Source organism: Triturus cristatus, chromosome 3_1, assembly GCF_964204655.1.
Source record: "Triturus cristatus chromosome 3_1, aTriCri1.1, whole genome shotgun sequence".
Taxonomy (NCBI): Eukaryota; Metazoa; Chordata; class Amphibia; order Caudata; family Salamandridae; genus Triturus; species Triturus cristatus.
In genome coordinates, this window is record NC_140583.1 from 497,304,569 (window position 1) to 497,332,286 (window position 27,718).

A 27,718-nucleotide genomic window follows, 5' to 3' on the forward strand; every position below is an offset into this window, starting at 1 on the left:
AGTTTAGTGGGTTTATGCACCTACTGTGCATACCACACAATGACTCAAAAGTTAGAAAAGAGGAATAACATATCTAAAAAAAGTAACTGTGTGACATACACTAAAGCAATTTGAAACTTGTGAGAGCACAATGTTAAAAGAAAGACAGTGATGCTCGCTTTGTAAATACTTTAATATAAATCTATGTGAAAGTAAAAATTAAGAATGTTACAACCAAGAAAGCTATGTGTTATTAATTCTATTAATATTAAATGCCATAACCCTGATCCCATACCAAACTACACAATGAACATGAAAAAACTTTTTTTCCTATTTCTTCCCACCTTTTTCTATTTTCAAAGGGAAGTCCTACCCAATAACCCCTCTTCAGGTACACACAACTCCCTTCCTCATCCCTTAATTGGAATTTTTTTTAGGTCTCGCCTAGCGTTGCTGTGCACATGCGCATCTCGCTCTACGCGATTTATTGTTAATGAGGAGTTTGACAAAAGGGCGTTAAGCCCCGCCCCTTATTTCCATTGGCTAGCGTCACCGTTTATGCTAAATGGTGGCCTGCCATTGGAAATAAACTTACTGGGGTGCCTCCTTTTCGCTTTTTTGTCCGGCTCATCCGGACTAGATCGCCTGCTTTACGGCTGTAGTGAAGCAGTTTCTTATCGCAAGGAGGCGTGTTATGTAAACAAGCCCTGCGATCCAGTCCGGATGGGCCGGACAAAAAAGGAGACGTGGCGCTGCGTGTTTATTTTTGCATCTCGCTTTCACTTTTAAGTGAAAGCGCGATGCAAAAATGAACAGCGGGAATGGCAAGCGCTTGTCCTTTCAGAGGAGACAGATGCAAGGTGGTGATGTGCGAAGGAGACGCCAGGCCGAAGGACAGATCTGACTTTCTGGGGAAGAGGAGCTGAGAGATGCTGTGGATGTGGTGGGAGGAGGCAGCGTGATGTAGGCCGGAGAGAGTGGCATGGCTGTGCCCCCCTCACCCCTCTCTTGACTCTGCCGCGCTCATGGCCGTGTGCACACATGGGTGCATGGCGCCAGGCGACTCCTGCAGAATACCGATCATGCGCTCGGTGGAAGTGCGCCATCCGCTCTGTGCACACGCCCGGCAGCCTGTGCGTTGTTCCTGAAATGTCACCCCTGCCCCGTGTGCTCCTGTCCGTGCCCTGTCCTTATCGCCGACGTGCCCCGTATAATGGCTGCCGGGAGAGCGGTGTAATTAGAAGTCGGGTGGAGGGAAGGCGGCTGCTCCAACCTTGAACGGTAATCTGGCCAGCTGGAGAGGGCAGCATCCGGGATGCAGGGCACACACTGCTGCTCCGGCGACGCCGGGCCTCGCTCATGGCCCCCAACGTGGGAATTCATTCAGTGAGCCCTACACGCGTTGAAGCGCTGTAGGTACAAGGCGCGCATGAAGCACTTCATCTCAGAATGCATTCAGTGAGCCAAGTGCGCTCATGAAGCGCTGTGAGCCCAACAAAAAGCGCATAAAGCAATCTGTCACAAAACTCATTTACTGAGCCCAAGCGCGCTTAAAGAGCTCCTCCACAGATTCCATTCACTGAGTCCAACATGCACAGGGAGCGCTCCTTCGTAGAATTCTTTTAGTGAGCCCAAGGCGCACCAAAGCGCTCCGTGGTAGAATTTATTTTGCAAGCCCAAAGCGAGCACATAGCGCTACATCTTAAAATTAATTCAGTGAGCATGACCGTGCCATCTCTCAGAATTCATTCAACGATCCCAAAGCTCGTATGAAGCTGTCGATCGCAAAATGAATTCAGTGCGTCCAACACACGCATAAAGTGCTTCATCTAATAATTCATTCAGTAAATCCTATGTCCGCCTAAAAAGCTTAATCTCATATTGTATTCAGTGAGGGGAACAACCTTTACAACGCAACTTTTACAACGCACTACCATTACAACGCATTTTTTACAACGCATAATCCATTACAACGCATGATATTACAACGCATGACACTACAACGCATTTTTAAAAACTACCTTTACAATGCATTCCATTACAACGCATACTACCATTACAACGCATACCATTACAACGCATAATATTACACTATACTATCCAACACTTACCCTACTGATGCACCCCCTGGAGTTAGAATAGTAATTTTTACCCCTATACTATCCAACACTTACCCTACTGATGCACCCCCTGGAGTTAGAATAGTAATTTTTACCCCTATACTATCCAACACTTACCCTACTGTTGCACCCCCTGGAGTTAGAATAGTAATTTTTACCCCTATACTATCCAACACTTTCCCTACTGTTGCACCCCCTGGAGTTAGAATAGTAATTTTTACCCCTACACTATCCAACACTTACCCTACTGTTGCACCCCCTGGAGTTGGAATAGTAATTTTTACCCCTACACTATCCAACACTTACCCTACTGTTGCACCTCCTGGAGTTAGAATAGTAATTTTTACCCCTATACTATCTAATACTTACCTTAAATGTAATTTAATATTATGCGTTGTAATGGTATGCGTTGTAAAGGTAGTATGTGTTGTAATGGTAGTGCGTTGTAAAGGTATTTTTTAAAAATGCGTTGTAGTGTCATGCGTTGTAATGTCATGCGTTGTAATGGATTATGCGTTGTAAAAAATGCGTTGTAAGTGCATGCGTTGTAATAGTGTGCGTTGTAACGTCATACATCCATTCAGTGAACCCAATGCTTCCTTGAAGCACTCCCTCACAGAATTCATTCAGTGAGCCCAAGGTGCGCATAAAGCGCTCTGTCGTAGAATTCAGAAAGTGAACACAACACACGCATGAAGCGCTCTGTCACGGAATTCATTCAGCGATGCCAAGGCGCGCAGGAAGTGCTGTGAGGCCAAAAGCCGCAAGAAAGCGCTCCATCGCAGAATTCAATCAATGAGCCCAATGGGTGATGAAGAGCTCAGTTACAGCGGTCCATCGCAGACGTAATTGCGGGATCCCAATGTGCGCTTCAGGAGCTCCATTGCAGAATTCATTCAGCGAGTCCCACGCACACCTGACACTCCATCGTAAAATTCATTAAGTGAACCCAAAGCGCGCATGTAGCGCTGAATTGCAGAATTCATTCAGAGAGACCAAAGCACGCATGCAGGTCTCCATCGAAGAATACATTCAGTGGGCCCAAGGGACGTATAAAGCGCTCCATGCAGAATTCATTCAGTGTGCCAGATACAGAAAGCGCCCGATCATCACAGAATTCATTGAGTGACCCAAAGCGAGCATGTTGCGCTCCACCGCGGAATTCACTCACCTAGTACACGGCATGCATGAAGCACTCTATCGCTGAGACACAGGAGCAGCTCCTCTGAATGCCTTACCCTTCTCCCCTTTCACACTCATTACTTCAAAGGGATGCACGTTCCCTTTACTAATCTCTCAGTTTCCTTTGAGACATTGCCAGTTTTTAAATGTGTCACCTTTAAATAATGAACTATCCGTTTACACAATTAACATTCTATTGTTTAGGGGGTAACGATTGCCTACAAGTTGCCTCGAGCTGAGCTTGATACCCCGATACGGGGTTTAAGTGATCGTGATTTTACATGCCTTCCGGACTGGTGACCTTTCACCCTATATCGGATTAGTCTCTGCAAACAAGCTTTTTCAATGCAATAGGTCTCGCAGTTACGCGAGTTTAAGCTATTGGCATTGTAAATTACAATGCCTTTTATTTAGGTTTTAAAAAAAAAAAAAAAAAAAGGCATTGGTATTTGCAATGCCGATAGCTCAAACTCGGGTCAGTGCGAGACCTATTGCATTGCAAATGCTTGTTTATTATAACACCCAAAACTCTGTCCTCCATCAACTCCTCGTACTGTCACACCATCCCCACTGTGTAACATTGTGATGAAAACCAGTGCAAAAAGGTCATTGTTATGGATTTATAGAAAGCCTGCATCATTATACGCTAAGGTAGGATTACCTCTGCGAGGCCTTCAAGGGATAGCAGACCTCAGTTCCTGCATAAGGACATCCAAGTGCTGTTTCTGTAGTCCCCCTACCTTAAAGAGAAAGGTGCTGAAATAAAAGTAGCCCCATGAGAATTAGCGTTGGAACATGCAGCAGTAACATGGACCATGTCTGGGCCGCAGGTGGGAAAACATCGCTTGGGCAAAATCAACAAATTTCACCCATTTTCACCAAATTTCAGTTTCCACTGTACTTTGTGGGTAAAGGTTTACATTTTGCCAGCTCATAGAAAAAATCCCAACACCAATCCCCACCCTGGTACCAACTTTACTCTGCATCCACTGAGTACCTGCTCAGAGGGGAGACAGTCTGGAGATCTTTGATTGTGGGGACTGTCTTTGCGTTGCAAGGACCGCAGGGTCATCCTGTCTGCTTCTTGTCTACTTTGTAGCGGAATCTGTTGTTTTACCGAGTGGACACAACATTCATCAGCACACCGGAGGTGCTTAATGTGCTTTATGTTACTTATCGGCGGAGTTCAAGGCTCTGTTTAATTGAGGGTGCATCCACAGCAAGCCCAACACCTTACCACAGAAGAGGGTGGCTCGTCACCCACGCAAGGCTGTGGGAACTCTGGCAGCAGGTGAACACTGAGATTGTAGAGTGCGCACAGGCCCTTCTGCACAATATAGTTGTGGTTTATCTTTGTTCAATGAGTGTTGTGTTTCTGGGTTAAGTAATATGGGTTATGCATGGACTCTGCATGAATTAAAAACGTTTCCTCTGTGAGGATGTATTGAGTATCACACAAGATGGTGGCCCCCTGCACACTGTAAAACCATCCCAGCAGCCCTGTCCTTGGTGCAGACCTGGTGGTGCTCCTGCATACCTGGTGGCAGTTTAGCACCTACATGATTTCTAGCTGACAGCATTCACCCCAAAGCACTGCCTAAAGTCAGGAGATCAAATGATACTGTGTTGACTACTTGGATGAAGCAAAAACCAAAGGAAATGATGGACGGAGTGTTGACCATTGCAAGCACTCACCCCAGTCAACTGATCTGGGTTTAATCCATCACTGTTCTTTAGCCCACTCTGCCACCCCAGTTCAGACATGGCCATATGCAAATCAGTCTGACCCTGTGCCTCATGGGAACAGTCCAGCCCGAACTGCCAAGCCATGTCTTCCCTGGACCGGAAACAAGCTTCCTAGGACCGGTTTCTGGCATTTCAGCCGTCTTCAGCCAGGCTTGCTTGAATCCAGTGGCAAAGTGAGCAAGGGACTCACGTCTGAGCATACCCTGCCAACTTATGTCGAACAAAGCAAAAACCAAAGGAAATGATGGACGGAGTGTTGAACATTGCAAGCACTCACCCCCAGTCAACTGATCTGGGTTTAATCCATCACCGTTCTTTAGCCCACTCTGCCACCCCAGTTCAGACATGGCCATATGCAAATCAGTCTGACCCTGTGCCTCATGGGAACAGACTACTTGGATGAGTCTGCTTCCAGATCAAGCTGGAGCTCGCTTAACTCTACTCTGAATGTCTGGTTTACCTGAGGTGCAATCCACTTTCTGTGGCCATCTTTGGATTCCTCAACTGTACTATGTAAAGATTGCCCAGAAAGCAGGTAGACCCCTCTCAAGGAGTTTGCATTGTCTACTTGGGAACCACAATTCCTTGGCTAGTTTGTGCCTGCCATGTCCGGTGGATCACAGGCTGGAAAGGTGGGGGCCGGTTTTGGAGTGGTGGGGGCTGACTTTGTTACTGGGAGCCGGTTATGCAGCACTGCTGTAATATCGGTCCCCAGTAACAAAAGCAGCAGTTCTGAGGGCCGGTTTTGTTAAGCAGCAGTGCTCCACACCTGCGCCCCCCTCTTCCCGGCATGGGGGCCGGACAACAAAAATTGCCAAGGCTGCTTTGGGTTCCCAGTCCGGGCCTGGTGGCTCAATAGACTAATTCATTTACCACCAATGATCTGTGTTTGACCCCACGATGCCAGGTTTGAATCTCAGCAGGGCCACTCAACCTTTTATCTTCCTGATGTCGTCAAAATCAGTACCATTATGCTGGATAACAATAAACTGTTAACTGTCAATTGTGTCAAGAGATCTGTTAGAAATGGGATTTCTGGTTGGCTAGGGTTTGTGCCTAAGCCAGGCAAAAACCAGCACTCTAGACAGGGCAAGGGAGTTACACGCTGAAGATTACCCCTGCTTACCGCCTTGGTAGCTTGGCACGAGAAGTCAGGCTTATCCCAGAGGCAATGTGTAAAGCGTTTGTGCAACACACACACAGCAGCAACACACTAGGCACACCACAAAAGAAACTCCACACAAGGTTATATATAAAAATAGCCTTTGTATTATCCAAAACACATTAGAATAGTTATCACACAATATACACTGTGCCAACTGGCACTAGGCAATATTTACAGAGGATTATATACATGACAGGGCCAATCGGGCCACTGTCAGAACCATTCACAAAGCACAAGTAGTAAAAATATCACAACCAGTAATTACTGGCCAAATACTGTACCGAGTGAAACCATCTTATGCATAAACACATTAGGCATACATCACATCACTTTAGTCATAAGTCATGAACATCAGAATAAGGGTAGCCAGTAACTATTAGCTAGGGCTGCCCCTGGTACAACACATTATGCCTAAACCTAATTAGCGCACCTTAGGAACTACTAGCAGTGTGCACGCGGTACAGTAGAATCACTGCTAGAAAAAGGATCACCACATATGCGTTTACATCAGGGCAATATAATCATGACTCGGTAAATGTGATGCAAGAACCCTGGCACTGCCGTGCCTCCTAAGCTCCCACTGGGACTCTGAAATAGGATTGCCCAAAAGAGAAAACAAGCACTGGCACAAGCGTACCTCTGGGTCCCCACTGGGACTCTACAAACAAATGTGCCACTGTTGCAGCTGCCTGCACTGGTGCTGTGCAGCTGTGAAAAAAGGCCTGGCACCACTGTGCCGCCTGAGCCCCACTCTGGGACTCGTAGAAACAGTTTCCCCCTTGGTGCAGCTGCCCACGCTGGTGTGGTGCAGCTGAGGAAAATAAACAAGTACTGGCACAACTGTGCCTCAGGGAGAGCTCCCCTCTGGGACTCCAACCAAATGCGGCCAAACAATGCAGCTGCCTGCACTTGTGCGGTGCAGCTGTGAACAAACTGGGCCCAGACTCTTAGAAACAATTGCCCCCAACGTTGGAGTGGCCCGCTCTCCTGCGGGACCGCTCAGGCACCGACAATGTGCCGCGGGGAGCCCCTCTCACCTGGGCTCTTCTGGCGGTCACCTCCGCTCTCCTCTTGCGGCTGGTCCCTCACTCAGGTCTTCTCCTCCGGCACCGCGGGGCTCTCTGCAGCTCACGGGAGCCCTGCTCAGCAGCAGGCCATCGCTTGGCCTGCTCTTTCGGTCTCGCTTTCTCTTTGGCCCAGCCCACAGACAGGTGGACGCGCCTGGCTTACAGTTTTGGATCAGGCCGCGGCGGTGATTTCTCTTCAGCGCCACAGTGCGGGGTGGACACCCACCTCAAAATAAAGACAATTGCGGGGAGGCCACCTGCCGATCAAAGGTGCATAAAGGGGGGTGGGCACCCACTAAATAAGCACACAAGCGGGGTGGGCACTCGCTCTCCAAACAAGCACATAAGCAGGGTGGGCACCCGCCAGCAACCACCAAACGCGGGGTGGGCACCCGTTAGGAAACACCAAATGTGGGGTGGGCACCCGCTGGATTTCAAAAGAAAAGGTCCAATGGGCAAAGCTGGGCCCAGGAAGGCCAGCACACAGGGCTCTCCAGCAGGGAGGCAAGCCCTTGTGGCGGTTCCTCCTGGGCCCCAGCAGCAGCAAGTCCCAGCAAGTACAGGAACAGCACAGCCGTCATGGGGTTACAGCCCCTATATTTATAGGACATATTTTCTTTGTCTGCCCTGGCACGGGGGAACCAGCCTAAACTAGTTCAGGGGGGAATTGAAGCACTATGTTTACAAGCCTCCTCTTCCCCTTTGTCAGGTGGGGGCTCACCACAGGGGGGGCGGGCGGAGCCAGCATTCACTAGGGCAGTCACAATCCTATTCAGGTTCAGGGGATTACTCCTTCCACTACTCCAAATGCAGATGCCCTATTCAGCCTAGCGCTGACTCACCCTGCCCCTCCTGGAGCCGCACACACCTCACCAGCCCCTGTCACTCAAAAGCCAGACATGCAATTCACATCAGGCAGGCAGACACATAGCACACAGAAATGCCAACTTCTAAAAGTGACATTTCTAAAATAGTTATAATAAATCTGCGCACACCATTGCGTAGCATTTATTATCACTATTGCAAATATTCCAAACTTGACCACGCTGCTCCTCTCATATCAGGAATTACCACTGAAACACTTATCAGGGAATCCCTAATGCATTCCTATGGGAGGGCAGCCTCACAGTAGTGAGAAACCAAAATGGCTGTTTGTCACTGCCAGGACATGTCACAAACTTAAGGTACATGTCCTACCTTTTACCTACAATGCACCCTGCCCATAGGGCTAGCTAGAGCCTACCTTAGGGGTGACTGACATGTAGTCAAAGGGGGGTCACAGACATGGCACACATTTTAGGTGCCTCGTCACAACGGCAGTAACTCTGCGGGCACAGGCCGTGCAATGGCAGTGGCCTGAGATAGGTTTGAAAGGCTACTTTTGGTGGGTGGCGCAATCAGCGCTGCAAGACCACTAGTAACATTTAATTTACTAGCCCTGGGTATATCAGATACCACTTTACAAGGGACTGACAGGTAAATTAAATAGTCCAAATGGGTGTAGACCAATCTTACCATATTTAACACAGAGAGCACACACACTTTACACTGGACAGCAGTGCTAAAGTGCCCAGAGTCCTAAAACCACCAACACCATGTCAGAAAAAAGGCTAGGAGAAAGGCAAAACGTTTAGGAATGACCCTGCAAAAAGGGCGAAGTCCAACAAGATCTCTCTGGAGGGTGAATGTTGGACTCTACAAATAAACGTTATGATTCCCTCTTTGTGAAAGCATGCATGGTTGCTGGTCACTCTGGCTAGGGGTAATGATTTTTTAACTTGCCACCCATAGGCACCTTCAGTTTTATTTGAATTTTGAAAACCCTTGAAATAATAGGCTGCATTCCTCAGAACTCCTTAGAACTTTTCATAAGGCTGAGAACAAGCCGTGGACTATGGGGAGGGAGGGGCCTTGCTGCTGTGCCCTTCACTGAGAGAAGAAGAAATGTTACTGCCCAGTGTGAAGGAGATGAAACTGGAACCTAAGGAGAAAGATAAGAAACAAGAGCCAGTAAACTGAGCCAGAATAGAGATCACCTCAGAGAAGTGAGATGCCGAGGACCCAGGAGTATCTTGCTGCCCAAATGGGAAGATCCTCTTAGCATCCCTGCCTGCCACTAGCAAGACCTGCTTCCCAAGAGCCTGCACGGCCTTGACCAGTGTTGTACCATCTCTGACTTTGTTGGAGCTTGTATCAGTAATTTGTGTTCAAAAGTCATACCAGGGTTTGTTCCTTTCACCTGAGGCTGGTAGCCCTGATCCTTGAACCTTTTCAACTATCTCTAAACCTTCTGAGTCCAGTGATGTTGTTGTTTAAAAGCACACATTGGACCATAACCCTAAATCCCAGTTCCCCAGCTGCTAATAGGCATCAGATGGTCCAGTGGATACCTTAGGTCCTGCTACCAACTGAATAGTTCTACTAATACTAGCCACTTGTGAAATAAGGTAGGGGTACTATGTTTTAGTAGCCATAAGAAACTAAAGGAAAGTGCTGTCATATTGCTAGTAGGGGTAGTCTCCCTGATGTGACTTTGAATTTGCAGACAAGTAACTGCCCCCCCTTGGTGCATCAGAGAGCAAGCTCCAAGATGTTGGCTTAATCAGTGAGTTCTGACAGCCTTACTATGTAAAGTAGCGTTGCTTGCAACAGTGAGCTGCCAATGCGGTAATCTTTCACCTCACAGGAACCATGACGCGCACCTGCATTGATCGTGGGTCCGAAGCACAGCTGACAGACATGCCCTGGACGGAATGTTTTGGCGAGAACTGCACGGCCTGAGAAGCCTGTGGGGTACATCTATTGGGATCTGGACTCTGCTGTCAGGCGGCCGACCTAACAGCTGCAGGGATCAAGTGAGTTTAGGCCTCGGTTAGAGAGGCTTGGCCTTGCAAATAGCAACCCGTGGGGCGCAGCCCCCTCCCCTTTACCCTACCTGGACTGTTGCTGATGGCAGAGCCACCGCCGGTCAGGTAGCGCCTGCTGACATTGCTTAGCAGCGCGGAGCCTACTGGTGCACGACCTTCATGGGCGGGCACCCTGGTGAGAGACCATCTGGATAACCTGTAGCGGGTTGTGCCATTAGGTAGAGGTCGACAGATACCGCTTTAGGGTGCACGGCCTGGTTGCGGCCCTTGTTTTTCCGAACTCTAGTGGTGCTGGGACAATACTTGTGATCGACCTTAATTGGATCTTTTACACTGGTCGCCGCTACATGGTCCTGGGCTGGTGTCTGATGAGCTCCCTGAGACGTTTGTTGCTGCGGACATATGCCTTCTATAGGGATGTACTAATCAAGACATACACTAACTGCAGCACCCGCTGTGGTGAAAGAGGAGGCTGGCCCTCACACCCTTTGACCCACATGGTGTGGCAGCTTAAGGGGCACTTCCTGATCAACTCAGGTACCGTGGGCCACACTGACAGAGTGCAGGGTATCGATTGTGCTAGAAGTACATTGCGTGCTGACCCAATTGTGCTCTGGAGAGTTGCCATGGGCACGGTGGACCAGAACCAATTTAAACTCCTGTTTGAGAAACACAAAGGTACTCATTGTTGGTGGCCTCTCTGGAGCCCCGGACCTCGCCGCCAGCGACGTCCCCACGCAGTTGTGGGACATGAAAGAGAATCTCAATAGCAGGATAGATACCCTGACGAGCAAGATGGAACGTTTTCAAGAACGAGTGGATAAACAAGATCATAGGCTCACTATGACCGAGACAAGAATATCTGATGTGAAAGACTCACAGCAGGTGTCGACCAACACACTCACTCGACCGAACCAGGACCTTCAGCTGGTGAAGGCAAAGAATTAAGACCTACAAGAGTGCTCTGAGCACAATAACATATGCATTTTGGGAGTGGCAGAAACTACTACTATTGTCAATATGAAACTGTTTGTTGAACAACTTCTAATTTTTGTGGTCGCTACTCCATCTCTCAAGTTTTCACTGTCTCCCAGGTCTCGACCTGGGCAGAGTCTCAGACCCATAATAGTGACACTTCTCAACTATGAAGACAGGGGATAAGTTCTCTGCCTCTACTGAGCCACCCTGGATCATCCATATGCAGGCTCTCCAATTGTCTTGTATCCCTACATCACTCCATAATCCAGGTGGCGAGGAGGTCATTCGAAGAAGTCACAAAACTACTCTATGCACAGGCCATCCAATACTCCACGCTGTTCCCAGCACACTTGCAATTGGAACGTAATAGCAAAACACATTTCTTACGCACCCTGACGTTGCTCTAGAATACATCAACTACATCTTCAGCGCAAAGACAACCCTAAATCAGCATCTGTCAGTCCGACCTCCTCCAGGGGTGGTCAGGCAAATGGAGACACCAATCTCAGCAATAATGGCTGAGTGTCTTCTTTTGTGTGTCTCTTCTATCTCATAGCACTTCCGATACGCTCTTGTATGCTGCTATTAATTCACTTTACCGTTCAGGGCTAGTCTAATACTGCATGTTCACTCGCTTATTAGGTGTAGCTTGTTGTCTGATTGTTCTTTGTGGCCACCCACTGCTTGTCTAAAGATACCACTAGTTCAAATATCACTATGGATTCCTCCCAAGGCTGGTTCGCGCTCCACGGCACCCCCTATGCGTGGATCACACGAAAAGTATTGATGTCTGATGCTGGGAGTTTTTTTTTCAGCTACACCCCTTAGCTGTCCTAAATTACTACCGAAGGAGGCATTTTCAGGTTTCCTTCAGCCCCCGAAAGTACTCACACTCATTACAAAATATATGCTGCTGGCAGACAGAGGGACATCCATCTCCTTTCAATGTTCACAAGTCATGTCGGGTAGACCCCTTGTCTCGCTATCTGTTCGACAGTAGTGGGAAAGGGAACTTGGCTATTTGGGACCAAAGAAAGTATGGTTATACTGTTGCGCTCAAGTCAAATCTGTACCATTTATAGTCACAAATTACTGCACTTTAACTTATTGCATCGCTATTACTACACCCTGGAGCGCATGGTAAAATTCACTCCTAACAGAAACATTACTTGCAAATAATGTGGAAAGAAAAAGGTAGGCTTTATGCACATGGCATGGTCCTGCCCCAAACTCTTGTTAATGGAGTCCAAATATTTGCAATGTTACAATCCATGATCAATACCCCTCTGGCTCCGGACCCACTACTGGCAATACTCAGAGCCACGCCTGAGTTCCCCACCACGGCTCTATTGCTCGCAATAAGGTAGGTGGCAATGGTCTGGGCGAGTGTGAATTAGTCCTAAAAACTAGTCAATAGATTGAGGACATGACTTACTGAAGAAACTAAATAGACATTTATGCAGAGGGACTCCACCATAAATCAAGACCTAAAGACTTCAGGGGCACACGAGAATCACCAACACATCTGTGAGCGACTATGCATTACATTAATGTTCTGATGGCAATGCCTCTATATGCACACTCATAATACTATGTTATTGCTACTGGGCTATTTATATTTCACCACATGCACCCTAGACCTTTTTGATTGTCACAGTGCACTACTATCCTCAGCACTTCCTGCTGTTGTCACAAACAATGCTGTACTTATTTAATTACTTTAAAAAACTCCCCAAAAAAATGGAAACTGGCCTCCCCTGGAACTATGTCCAGTGCTACCCATCAAAAACCACCTGAGCCTAGTAGCCCTTTTAACTGAGCACTGAAACTGCTACTTTTGGGACATATCCTTGGCACACTTACACCAGCATTTTCTGTGGTTGGGTATCCCAGTTCAAATTTAGGTGATGGATCTAGAGATATTTAAATCGTTTTGGGCCTTTGTAACATTTTTATTCTGAGCTCAAACTCAGTAGCTTATCCCTCTCAGAACCTAATATGTGCTTTCTTTCTGCACCCTTAAAACTACTAATCAGGGATTGTAAACAAAGCCATATTAAGAGGACTGAGATACAAAGATTTCGTAGGATGACAGAGAACTCATGGTCCTGCTCTACAAGATACCATTGCAAAAAGAACAGTTGATGGACAGAATGCAGAACAATGTCATACATTCACCCCAGTACAGAGATCTGGGCCGAAATCCATTGTTTTTTTGCTCACCATGCCATTCCGGTTTGAACCCAGCCATATGCAAATCAGTCTTGACCCTGTGCCTCATGGGAACAGTCCAGCCCGAACTGCCAAGCCAGATCCTCCCTGGACTGGAACCAAGCATCCTAGGACCGGTTTCGGGGTTTCACCCCTCTTCAGCCAGGATAGCTTGATTCCAGTGGCATGGCGAGCACGGGACTCACGTTTGAGCATACCCGTCCCACTCGGGGTATGCCCCGACGTGGGTCCCTTGCTCACTTTGCCACTGACAGGGTATGCCCAGACGTGGGTCCCTTGCTCACTTTGCCACTGGATTCAAGATAGCCTGGCTGATGAGGGTTATGAACCCGAAACCGGTCCCAGGATGCTTGTTTCCGGTCCAGGGAAGACATGGCTTGGCAGTTCGGGCTGGACTGTTCCCATGAGGCACAGGGTCAGACTGATTTGCATATGGCCATGTCTGAACTGGGGTGGCAGAGTGACCTAAAGAAAGATGATGGATTAAACCCAGATCAGTTGACTGGGGGTGAGTGTTTGATTTGCTCAAACGCTCCGTCCATCATCCCCTTTGGTATCGCTACAAGATAATATTGTCTCCAGCTGTGAAATAAGGTCTTGATAAGTGGTAATTGACAGGACACACCATTGACACTAACCAGTGAAAAATCCTCGCAATAGGAGTTTTATGGCTTAGAGTTCACGCTCCCACTCTAATCTACTGCGTGACCTGCAACAAATCGCATTAACTGCTTGATCTTGGAACATTTATCAGTTGTTCTGTGTATTCTTAGCAGAGTTATCATAATTACATCATAAGGCACATACATGGGATGCGTCCACTCATGTAAGAATAAATTAACTTGCCTCACATCCATGGACAACGAATAAACAGAATTCCTTCCTCAGCGTTTGCAATTCAACAGCGCTGAGCAGCCTCGTCTTACCTGGTTGGAGACGGTGCAGACGAAGTCCCTGCAGGTTCGGTTGCGCCTTAGGACATGACCGACAGACATATCTTCCAGCCCCATGATCAATAACCGCTGATCAATATCTCGTTTGATTCAGACCTGCTGGAATACCTAGATCGCCCTGCGGTCGTCTTCCTCCTCTTCCTGCATGTCTTTCTGGCAATGTGAAGAGATCTGCCTTCCAGCAGGAACAGTCACACATGTTAGTGACAGACCAGGAGCACCTGACAAGTCATTTCCAAACGTTCCATGGAGAACCACTTAACGAATGAAAGGCCTAACGGCAAAAATGTAAAGGAAGCAATTGTATTTCATCGCCAGTAGAATGACGTCGAGCAGCAGTTAGCCCCCCAAAAGTTGAAATAAGCTCATTAAAAACGATCGTCAGCGCCACCAACGAGATTTGCTCTGACAGGGCCTTCAGGGTGATGATGGCTCGCGCGGATAGTCCTCGCGAGCGCCACCGGGCCTCGCTGCATTCGTTCTCAGCTGCATTCCTAGATAAATATGATGCTATCGAAGTTGTTGGATGTCCGCGTCGATTCGGCCCCACGCGCCCTACGCACGGAGGCGTCTGCTCTCGTCCCGTTCTGTAACTCGTTATAGATTAGCCGATGACTGACAGCAGACTCGATTTGTCCCCCACACCATCTGCTTCCGTGGCCGGGAGGAGGGAAAAGGTAAAGTATGCGGCGCCAGGCTGAGGCGAAAAACAATTAATGAACAGTAAGAACAGGGCCTCCTCGGGCACCTGTTCCCTAGGTCCCATTTTCGGTAAGCGTAGACCCCCGAGCCACAGAGAGGGTAGGGCAAGGGGTGCCGGTTGTAGCTATGAGTTACTACGTTGAGGTAGTTACGATACTCCACCTTACTTGGTGGTTTTAAGGTGGTCGAGAGCAACAATACGTTTTTTAATGAAAAATAAAAAACACGAGTTCGGGAAAAATGCCCACAGTAGGTAAAAAGCTGCAACGTATGCAGCAGCAACCCATTCAGATGAAAGGGACCGTCAGACGGTGAAGCAAATCGGCTTTAGCCTTCTGAGCTTGTCGTCCATTGTGCTTTTGAAGTCTTTGCGTTGTGTGACGGATTCCATTTGCAGGTTAGCCTCGGCTTGGCGGTAACTGTCTACGGAAGGAACGCACTACGGGGCATATTATCAAGAAACGGCGTTAAAATTATCTTGAGGATTCCCATAGAAGCCCATGTTCTGGTGTCAACATGGGCTTCTATTGGAATCCTCTGTGGCATATTATCAAGCCCATTATCGCCGCTTTAGCGGCAGTTTTCTGCCGCTAAAGTGACAATAATTTTAACGCCGTGCTTGATAATATGCCCCTACTATATTAATCAGCTACAGACTTTCAGAGTTAATTCAAAGGTGGTCGTTCTTGTTTACCCTGTGGTGAATCATGCCACATATTTTTGTCGTTGCAGTTTTATACAGGGCGAACTCAACCCAACAACACATCATATTCTTTTATGTTTTTCTTGAGGCACAGGACGACTAAGTGATTTGCCCAGATTCACAGGGTGATGTTGAGCCAGCGGCGTCTCGAACCTTCCCATTTCCACACATATTGACAAACAAACATTGATAAAGAAAATAGTGTTGCTCTTTGTTTAGTGAAAATGTTTTCTTAAGCTTCAATAACATACAAAGCAGGCAAGCAACTCAAGCTTCCTTCCCAGAACAAGTAAAATACAATAGCGCCCATTCAATCTTATTTCTCACAGTGGGCAGCAGCAGTACAAACTTCCATGATACACAAAATGGGCACAACATGACAGAGGTAGTGCAAGCTTCCATTAAATCTCACGAAAGCTGATGACGTCTCCATACAAGGCTGTGAGGCCCTCTTCACCAGATGCAACTCCACACCCTCTTCCTCCTGTAACTTCCTGCTCCTTTACAGACATCCACCTACCAATGCAACATTCCCAGACACACTTCTCTACACAGTTTCAAACCTTATAACACTACCCTCCAACCTACGCATTCTGGGTGACCTAAGCATTTGGTTTGACAAATCCAATATGCCCAATTAAAAAACAAACACTGGCCTAGACATACTGAACCTGCATCAGATCGTCCGCAAACCCACACACATTGCTTAAAACATCCTTAATGTCATTTTTACAAATACAGAGCTAGTTACCTTTCAAACAATAACTCCGGTAACATGGTCAGACCACAATGTGCTCGCTTTCCAACATAAAACAACACCAAGCTACTCACCTAAAACTACCTTACATTTATCCACCTATCGACTGTGGAACAAACTACATTTTGAACACTTAGAAACACATCTAAAATCCAATACAGATCTAGACACAAATTCAGTTAAAAAACTATATGTGTGGCTACAGGAAGCTTTTGTAACCCTAATACCACTAAGAACAGCACAACAGATCAAAAGAAAACAGGCACCTTGGAGAAATACAACGCTAAAGAGATAAAACAGCAAATTAAAAAGCTACAATGTACCTGGCTCAAAACAATTACCGATCAAGACAAACTTCACCTACAGAACCTTAACAGATTATACAAGTCAGCTATCAAAAAAGTTAAAAAAAACAAGAAGACAGAATTCAAAATGCTAAATGTCCAAATAAAGAATCCTATAAACTTCTCACTGAATTTTTGTAAACCAAATTGCCTAGAAGGTGCTTATCCCATTACTCAAGATTTCACAGACAAACAGGCAAATCATTACACTACCAAAGCAGACACGTTGGACTCCTATTTAAAACCAAGAAAAACCAACAGCACCGACCCTTTTTCAAAACAACAATCCAAGAGTACACTAACACAGCTCTCCATTCCTTCCAACAAATTTCACACAATGAATATATGGATCTGGTCGAAGCAAGTAGGCCTGCCGGCAGCCCTTCTGACCTGTGTCCACCACAAACCTTCAAGTAATTTTTTCTTACTTCGTCTGCTTCCACACCAGTAAGAAGAATTACAACAGTTCCTTAACTAAGGGAATATTTCCAAAAGAACTAAAAATGTCATACACACGCCCATTACTAAAGAATACAAATCTAGACCCTCTTAACTCCGACAACTACAGACCGATTACAAATGGACATTTCCTGGGCAAACTGATAGAAAGAGCAGCATTCTCCCAGGTGTCACAATTCACTGAAGATAGTTCCATATTTTCAGACTTCCAAACAGGATGTTGTCTAGGAAGAGGCACAGAATCTGCCGTCATTGCCATCTGGGATAACCTTAAGAACACAGTTGACTAGAACGAGGTTGATGCACTACTTCTCTTGGACCTCTCAGCTGCCTTTGGCATGACATGACACTCTAATACAAAGACTCTATCAAGCATGTTATAGAGGGGATTGCTCTAGACTAGATCACATTCTACCTTCACAACAGAAAGGGGGCTATTTCATCCAAACACCCCTTTTCTCTTCCACACTGTACTTCACAAATGCAGGGGTCCCTCAAGGCTCGATCATCTCACCCATGCTTTTCAACATTTACATGAAGTCATTACCGCTTATCAATCAATTTAACCCCACATGCTATAACTATGCAGATGACAAGCAAATAATCCTTAAACTGGAAAGCCCCAAAGACATTGGAAACTCACAAATGTTTTGTTGTCATAGAGCCGTAGTTCAATGGATGAAATGAAGCCATCTCAATCTGATAACTTCCAAAATGGAAGTACTCATGTTTGGCAAATGGAAAAATTAGGACCCACTCGCCGCCTGACCTGATGATCTGGGAACACCGCCTAAAGCATCAAAAGAAGTAAGACACGTCGAAATTAACATGGACTCCAAGCTATCAATGAATGCCCAAGTGGACAAATTAGCGAGATCAAGCTTCATTACTATAAAAACTCTGGATGCATCTTCCCCCACATGGGTTTTCCACACAAGTTCCAGACTACTAACTCTGGTTCTATCTAATCCACATTACACCAATAGCCTCTACCACAGATCACCTTTAACAACTATGAAAAGACTACAACGAATTCAGAACTCTGCTGCCAGACTACTCTTATATAAAAAGTCACAAGCTCACATCTCCCCTGCCTTGAAAGCCCTACATTGGTTACCAGTTGCCAGAAGATCCAGGTTCAAGCTGCTTTGTATCACCCACAAAGCAATATATGGAACAGGACCACTCTTCATCAGGAATAAAATCACCAAATACATTAATCAACAAAGGAACCTCCGCTCTAGATTGGCACCACGCCTCAAAATCCCACCATACAAGAAATTTTTTTAGGTGGAACATCCTTCTCTGTTCAAGCAGCCAAACTATGGAACTCTTTACCCCCAAACATAAGATCCATGGATGACTACCTTATCTTCAGACGACTACTCAAGAGTTGGCTCTTCCCCACATAACCACCATACACAAACATAAAGATACAGCATATCCCTCTGTATTTAAGCATTTATTTGGACTATAGATATGTACCTACATATGTGTATTGCTTTGTATAAACGTATAATAATTATGTTTTTAAATATAGAGATATTCGTTAGTTCTGCTTATCAAATGTACATATTACTTATATTATTCAATGCTTAACATGTATATAATTGACTTCATAAATAAGTAAATCTTTTATCATAACTATCTACAATTGCTTCACTATTGAATAAAAAAAAAATATATATATATATATATATAAAACTTTAAGTACACCGACAATTGAAAGTCTGAGTTTATTAAATACAACTTAAATCTACATATATACCTTCCATGTACTAATGTATCTTTATATTTATCACTTGGCTTTTAATTCAGCACCTCCAATGCATCACCCTATATCACACCCTATACCTCTTGCAATATATCCCCTACCTCCACTCTGACTCATCTCAAAATTCCTTCTACTACTCTCTCCGATGCACTACCCTATTTTTCACCCTATACCTCTCTCAGAATATCCTCTACCTCAACTCTGACTCATCTCAAACCCCATTCCACTACTTTTCCAATGCACTACCCTATTTTTCTCACCCTAAACCTCTCTCGATATATCCTCTACCTCCACTCTCTCACTCATCCCAAACCCAATTCCCCTACTATTATGCCCAAAATAACCTTTTCTAGACTCTTCCCCCTCCTTCTCCCCTTTACTCATTCCAAACCTCCTCCTACTGCTATGAACTCCAAAAAAAAATTAAACTTTCTAGACCCTTCACTCTTCTATCGCTCCACTATTTCTTTTCAATCCAAATAACAGACTAACATTTCCAGCGCTCAAATTAATTTCATATTTCCCTATGCTAATTCCCCACTAATCCTGTTTCGGTTCCGGAGTAGCATGCTACCCGCCGAAAAGCGCTTCAACACCTCATATGGGGTACCAAGCGCATATAAGTGCAAATCCTTCCCTCTTCTATTCCCTGCTATCCTTTTCAATCCAAATAATAGACTAACATGTCCACCACTCAAATCAATTTCATATTTCACTATACTTATTAACCGCTAATCTTTTTTGGGCTCCAGAGTAGCGTGCTACCTGCCGAAAAAGTGCTTTTACACCTCCTCATGGGTAGTAAGCGCTATATAAACGCAATTACAATTACAAAGAGCAGATATAGCACAGCCAGAAGAATAGTTAGCTGGGGTGCAGTCAGTGTAGTGGAACAAATAACAGATTAACATGTCCACCACTCAAATCAATTTCATATTTCCCTATGCTAATTTCCCACTAATTCTGTTTGGGTCCCAGAATAGCATGCTATTTGTTGAAAAGTGCTTCAACACCTTATTAAGGGGTATCAAGCACTGTAGAAATGCAAATCCTTCCTTCTTCTCTCCCTCCACTATCCTTTTCAATCCAAATAACAGACTGACATGTCCACCGCTCAAATTAATTCCATATTTCCCTATACTTATTCACCGCTAATCCTTTTGGTTCCGAGGTAGCGTGCTACTCGCTGAAAAGCACTTCAACACCTCATCAAGGGTAGTTAGCATTATATAAATGCAAAGCCTTCCATCTTCTATCCCTCCACTATTCTTTTCAATCCAAATAACAGACTAATGTGTCCACCGCTCAAATCAATTTCATATTTCACTATACTTATTCACTGCTAATCCTTTTTGGGTTCCGGAGTAGCGTGCTATTTGCTGAATAAGCATTTTGACACCTCGCCAGGGGTGGTAAGTGCTATATAAATGCAATTACAATTACAAAGAGCAGATATAGCGCATCCAGAGGCGTAGCTATCTGGGGTGCAGTCAGTGCAGTGGCACCAGGGCCCAGACCTGTGAAGGGGGCCCTGCCTTTACCGACTACAGATGGATTACAGGTGACCCACTGTGAGTGATTTAAATAGAATGTGAACAACAAGAAACTCCCAAAATGTATTAAAATTAGTTTTTGTTATAACTTTTAAACTGGTCAACCAGGATCTAATCAACACAACTCAATTGATAAATATCCTTTATATAGAAACAATCTAATGAGGGCATAGAAAAAAGATTGGTAAATATTCTGTGCTACCGTATGAAAAATCAATAATTTTAGAAATAACAGGAAAACAAGTATGTATACATTCTATGCAAGACAATGAAGTACAAACAAATAAATTGAAGATCACATATTGACGAAAATCCACCAGATAATAGTTACAAGTTTCTGATATATTTGAATTCACAAAAGGTCCTAATTGGTGAACAATACAAATCAGCCTAAGAACCAAAATCTTAAGAGTAAAAATATAAAGAACTGCAATACAAATGGTTCTACTTTATTTGGGCTGATGTGTGTGAATTGTCAATGTTTTGGTCTCTAAACATCCATGAGACCATCTTCAGGACAATATTTGTTCACAAGGACTCTTAAAAAGAAAAACTGAACAACCCTCTATTCAAGAATTGTCAAGATCAGTGTACAGAAAAACCATGACCAAACTGTGTGTGTGTCAGTGCAACCACACCGTGCAACCTACATCGTAAAAAAAGTGTGTCAAGTGAAGTGTATAATGCCACTAAAGGTCATGCACCTCTGAATGCTTTTCAAAGGAGAGTTATTTATTCAAAGGTGATAAGCAAGCATCTGACCAACTATTGGTGTACCTTCTTGTGCAAATCTAACTACATGCACATTGTGCTTGTATCCAATAAAAGCCTACCATTGCATATTACATAATGGCATTCTTGGAAAATCCCACAGTGCTAAATTGTATTTCATATAATAAACCACTTACATCTAGTAGACAATACCTACAAGTCCAATGCGATGTTCTTTAAGTCTGTTAATCTGTGAATTATGAAAAATACATGTAAACCAATGCTTCCGCAGGTACATGCATTGGTGTTGAACTTACTAAGAAGTAAAGTAATACATCATTTTGTAGTGTTGAATATGTGTTGCGATAATGCAGTTAATTTACAAATTAAATGTGCAAGCAGTCCCCAGCTTCATGAACAATTAATGTTAACAAACATACCTACAAATAGGCATAAAAAAAATACAGACTGCAACACCTGATTTAATACAAAGATGAGCATAGTGGAAGTAGCAAGGATTTAAATACTGCTAGGAGCCTACCACTGTGTTCAATCGTAACGGAGTGGATTGGGTGGAGAGATTATGAAGGAAAGGACAGAGGATTAGAACAAATATGAGAATAGAGGGGAAAAATGGGAGGCAAGAAAAGGGTGAAAGAAAGGAGAGGAAAAAGTGACAGGGAGAGGTGGGTGGAAGAAGGACAGGACAAAGATATTAGAGAGAGGATATGGGAGAAGAAAGAGATATGAATGTTTTTTTTACCAAAAGTAAGGAGAGAAGAAAGGAGAGAAAGGGACAAAGTAACTTAGGATGACTGAGAGAGAAAGAGAAGAGGAAAAGAGGAAGGCATAGGTAGGCGAAAGTATGAAAGGAGGACCAAGATGAAAGTTGGATGATGATAGGGAGGAGAGGGGGAAAGACAGGTAAAATGAGGAACTTAGGGGCCTATTTATGAGAGCCCTGCATCACTTTTGCACAACGTAAAGTTGTACATGCGTGACACAGGGCTCTTATAAAGATTTATGAAGCCACGTAAAGTCACCCTGCATGACAATGAGCTACCTTACAAATCATGAGTCAGGCGACATAGCGCAAACTGCTGCGTCACCTTACTTTGCGCCCGGGAGGGGTTCTTTTGGCCTTGCGGCGAGTTTTCTCACATAAAACCCATAGAATTTGACTGTGCCCCAGATTTACAAAGTGATGTAGTGTCAAATCTGTACACCTCTCAAGATGAGGCGTAACGAGGCGAAATATGTTAATTTCTCCTAGTTTTTATCTCTTTCCATGTCTGTTGCATTCTGCAGCACACATAGAAAGAAGAAAATGCTGCGTAGAATTGTTTTCATGCAGGAAGGTGCATCTTCCTGCACAAAAACAATCCTGTCTGCAATGGAGGCACCCTTGGGTGCGGAAGATGGCGCTAGGCTGCCAAAACGGTGCCAGCGCAGGCAGAAAGGACAGGAATGCACCATATTGCGTAAATGGGGTACATCCTGCCCTTTTACTTTGGCTTAGGGCAGCACAGAAAGGATGCAGGGGGCTCTTTTCCCTTTTTTGTATAAGGGAACATAGTACCCATGCAACGCCACTGAGAACAGATGCAGAGGTCCTTCATGTTGCTACTCTACATCTTTTTCTTCTGTTTTAAATTAAGTCACAAAATTCCGTATTACTATACATGAAGTATCATTTCCTCTCCCCTCTCTTCTCATTATTGCTTCACTTGCTGTTTACCCCCATAGCTGATGCTGCACTACAAACATATGAATGCACACCTATATAATCCTGTGTAACAACCTTCTTCCCCCCTAGGGGTTGGGCAGAGTTACCAATTCTAATCCTGAGAAGCTTTTAATGTTACAAATGTATTTTTTATTCACAGTGCACTCAAAAAGTGCAGGTCTCAGTGAGGACAATTCAAAGCTTATAAAAACTCGACAGGGGCCAACATGACCTATGAGCTGCCATATAACTATTTGGGAAAAGAGTAGGTCAATTAAAAAAAAACAGTGATCCAATAACTCACACATTCCTAATTATATCCACTTACACCTTTGTTTACTACTTTAGTATGCTGGAGAAATAGCCTAACTGACCTGGGGTTTCTACAAGAATCTACAAAACAGCAAGTGCATTCTTGTTTGGTAAGTCTCCCCGAGCTGTTTCACAAATTCATACCCTTAAGTTTTCTGCAAATTAATTTGATCATAGTCTTATTTACATAATATACTCAAGTAACCTTTTTTTATCAATATTCATGTTAATGCAAAAAGTGCCATTGTGGGATGCCTAGATGCAAACCATGCCATGAAATAAACAGAACCATGTCATAACTATTGGGTGCGAGCAAAATTTACATTATGCTGGCATATTCCCCTTAATTTAAGGAATTTTGCATTATGCTTGTTACATGAAATTCCATCAATATTAAATGCGTGATTCGCAGTACAAATTTAACGCAAATATCCAGGAACAACTAAACACGAGCGACTGTTGTTCTGGGTGCTTTCGTCTTTTTGCACTTTTTTTTGCGTGAAGTGTGGCCTCACATCAAAAATTGAAGAAGACGCATTTCGCTCTAAAATATAGCGTGAAATAACAAATTGGCATATTTTATAATTACTTGTAATGCCATGTAATTTTGTCAAAATTTTGCATAATTACGTGACAGCAAATTACACAAATTTCGTACACCCATAATAACTTTATAGAGAGTGCAAAAAATTGTGACATGCAACCCCAATGTATATAATGGCAAGGGTAATAGACCTTATACATATATGTCACCCCTAAGGTAGGCCCTGGATAACCCAGAGGGCAGAGTGCAATGCATTTAAAAGGCAGGGCATGTACATTTTAGGTTTTACATGTCCTGGTTGTGAAAAACTCTCAAATTCGTTTTTCAATGCTGCAAGGCCTTTCTCTCCCATAGGATAAATATCAGGATTACCTTATTACATTCCGTAAGTGTAATTTCCAATTGTGAAGAGATGGACTTTTCAAGTCTGGTGTCTCTGGACTCCCAATTTAAATTCACAACTTATGGTGAAGTCGAATTTTAAAATGAAATTCTGAAAATGCCACTTTTAGAAAGTTTGCTTTATTTTGCTTTCACCATTTGGTGCCTGCTGCCTGCCGCCTGCCTCCTGCCTCTCATACACATCTGGGGAGGGCCACAACTGTTCTTTTTGTATTCCCCCTAGACAGCCACACACCACAGGAGCTTATGTGTGGCTTGATGGACCATCCTGGCAGGATGGGAGGGAGCAGCTGGACCCAGCCTCACAACTAAATAGGCTGCGTCCTGTCCCCACACAAATGGCTGTTTACCCCCCTGTAGTGTGTTTGGTGTCAGGGAACCTCTGTGCCCTTCAAAGACCTGTCTTTGAAGTCTCCCCCGCTTAAAAGGCACAACTGGATATAAGTAGTGGACCTCTGACAGCACCACTTCAGTACACCTCTGGACCTGTGGATACTCTGCCAGGTACGAGGACTGCTGTGCTTCTGAAAGGACTGTGCTGGACTGCCAATTCTGAAGGAGCTGCTGCCTTGCTGTGCTGACCTGCTGCCCTCTTGCTTAGAAAGGAAGAACTGGACCTGGAACCCATGTTGAATCCAGGACCCCAGAGGGACTCAAAGGGCTAGTCTGCTGGCCTCCTGATGTGATCCACAGGGTTATAACAGGCTCTTCACTACTCCTGGACCAATCTTCAATGAGCTCCTGACCCCAAATAGGTGCATTGCAGGTCCTTGGACCTTGGAAGTGGTATTTTACCTGATAAAATCAAGCTTGTGGGCTCTTAGCAATCGGGCCTCATCACTCCTGAACCAGACCGCTCGCACAGAGAATCAGCGCAAGCAACTGCAAGTTTGTCTCTTCGCACAGAAAGCATCACCCGCTGCCGTGAATTGTTATCGCAAAGCTCCACCCTCCCGTCCGCTATGTCTGGCCTGCTGTTTGCGCATTGCTGACCACCGCCAGCGATGCTTTCTTTTTCCCAGTGAACTTCTATCCCATGAATGGGACTCCTGGCAAAAAACCTGAGAAGGTAAAGTTTCAGTGGGACTAACCTAGGACTGTATCCAACCGGCGCTCCATCACGGTTGGCCTGAACGTTTGGATTCGACCCGGTCCAGCATGACCAGATATCCCCGGTTGGCACTTTTCCTAGTTCTCCTGAGGCGTGAGCCGGGAGACTTGTGAGTGGATCGCGAGTGAGTGATTTAGCTCGTTGCACAGTTCTTAAAGTTTTTAACGTTATAACATTGCTGCTATTGTTTTATCGGGGCATTCATTTTAAATCGTTTTAGCTAATCAGGAGTTCCTTTACCTTACTGTGGACTCGGGGGGCATGGGGGACGAAGGCTCAGCAGGAAGCGGGGCCGCCATTGCAGCAGTACGTAGGTCAGCGGTCTAGCGCCCCTGACAGCGTATTTAGGGACGAGCTGGCGCGAGCGCGCACTTCCTAGTTCTCCTGAGGCGTGAGCCGGGAGACGTGTGAGTGGATCGCGAGTGAGTGATTTAGCGCGATGCACAGTTCTTAAAGTTTTTAACATTATACCATTGCTGCTATTGTTTTATCGGGGCATTCATTTTAAATCGTTTTAGCTAATCAGGCTCAGCAGGAAGCGGGGCCGCCATTGCAGCAGTACGTAGGTCAGCGGTCTAGTGCCCCTGACAGCGTATTTAGAGACGAGCTGGCGCGAGCGCGTCGAAGGCGTGCCTAAGGCAAGCCCGTCTGCGCCCGTTCGCGCCAGACCAGCGCCCAGCGCCAGGGACCCTGCCAATTTCAACCCAACCATCAGACCGGCACTTAGTTATGATTCTTCTACCTTGCTGAGGCTCAGGAAAGAGAGGCGCCCCTCCAACTGTATCTGCTTCCTTCCGAAGGAATTGCCTCTCACCGCCCCGGACTACTGTCCTGGATGTCAGTCCACTATCCCAAGGATCTTAAACCTTCCCATTGATATTAAGGGAGTGAGGGGAGGAAGGGCAGAAACCATGTGGTAAAAATCTTTGCCATAATCTTTTGTATGTTTGTTACTCAATGGCAACTTCGACCTCCAGATTGTTAGATCACCCAGTCTATACTGATTTCACTCACCAACCAGTACGGACTTCATATTCCAGCCCTCTTATGCCAGACTGCACTAGTTGTTTTAATTTTTAACAATAACCACCCATCTATTTATGAAAATTTGGGCCACCCACAGTGAGACCATCTACGGGGGGTCACCACCAGTGGGGGGTTGGCCTGTGGCCTGGCCTGGAGCCAGGCCCTGTGGCCAATCCCTGCTCCACACTGCCTTCAGCCATGCACAGCTGGGGATTGGCTGTCTGCATGGGCGGAGAGGTAAGCTGCAGTTCATGTGGTCAACACTGTACTCTGCATGGCCAAAGGCCATCCGCAGCGGCGGTTTGCTACCCATGGGGGGTTGGTTGTGGTTCACTGGCAGCGGGCCCATCAAACAACACCCACTGCTTACGGCCACAGGTTGTGTGCAGAGGGTTGTTGGCTGCCAGTGAGGGAGGAGGGGATGGGCGAGGGTGGTTTGTCACTCATGTTGGGGTTGGCCACAGGTCCAGCGGACTACCCCCACTCCCCTCACTGCACATGGCAGAAGTCCCTGCGCAAGGAGTGTGGACCACCTGCGTGGGGTGGTGGGTTGGCTGAGGGTGTTGACTGTATGTCCTGGCTAGAGGTGAGATGGGTTTGGATGTGGGGGCTAGCCAACAACATGGGAGTGACCATGGAGGGTTAGACACACGTTAAAAACTATGTTTAAACAGAAAAGAAACACTAAAATTCCCAGGTTACTGTTTATTTAGCTAACAATAACTTGAGCCTCTGGCATGCACTGCTTATGACCTCATATATTGCATCACTCATGACGTTTCTTGACATCATTGATGACATCACTCATGACATCTCAAATGACTTAATTGATGACATCACTGATAACACCATAGGCATATACAGCATAGAGTTACTGAGTGTACACCTGTGGCTCCGTAGCATGGAAATAAGGTAGGCCCTGGAGGCAAGGCTGATTGTGCATGTTGAAAGTTATATGGTGCACAGTTGTCAAATTGCTAAAGTGGGCCAAGTAGTACTCCAAGTTAAACAAAGGAAAGGCCAAGTGCACCTGATGTGGGTTGCAGAGGTATATTTCAAAGTAGGTTGTCTCATAAAGTTAAAACCTGTTCGAAAAAATCAGTGAGAAGGGTCAAAGATTCTTGTGACAATAGATTATCCACTGTTGGTTGTATGGGCATGTACCTGCTTTCAATAGTTGTACAAAAGTGCTTTTGATTATTTCCAGAACTCTGCTGAAGATTTTGAGGCTTTGCACATTGTTGAATGGCAAATGTATGTAGCACCTTCACAGCAGAGGGAGTAATAAAATCATCTTTGTATTTA

At 45.3% G+C, this 27,718-nt stretch overlaps 1 protein-coding gene across 1 annotated transcript in view; it reads right to left on the reverse strand.

Annotated features, from left to right (window-relative positions):
• SERINC4 (serine incorporator 4) overlaps nucleotides 1–14,868 on the reverse strand; it is a 305,592-nt gene extending 290,724 nt beyond the window's left edge. Inside the window, exon 1 of the mRNA XM_085644357.1 lies at nucleotides 14,263–14,868. Coding sequence (XP_085500483.1) covers nucleotides 14,263–14,346 — 84 coding nt within the window. The 5' untranslated portion in view covers nucleotides 14,347–14,868. The remainder of the gene's footprint in view (nucleotides 1–14,262) is intronic.
• Nucleotides 14,869–27,718: the final 12,850 nt, after the last annotated feature.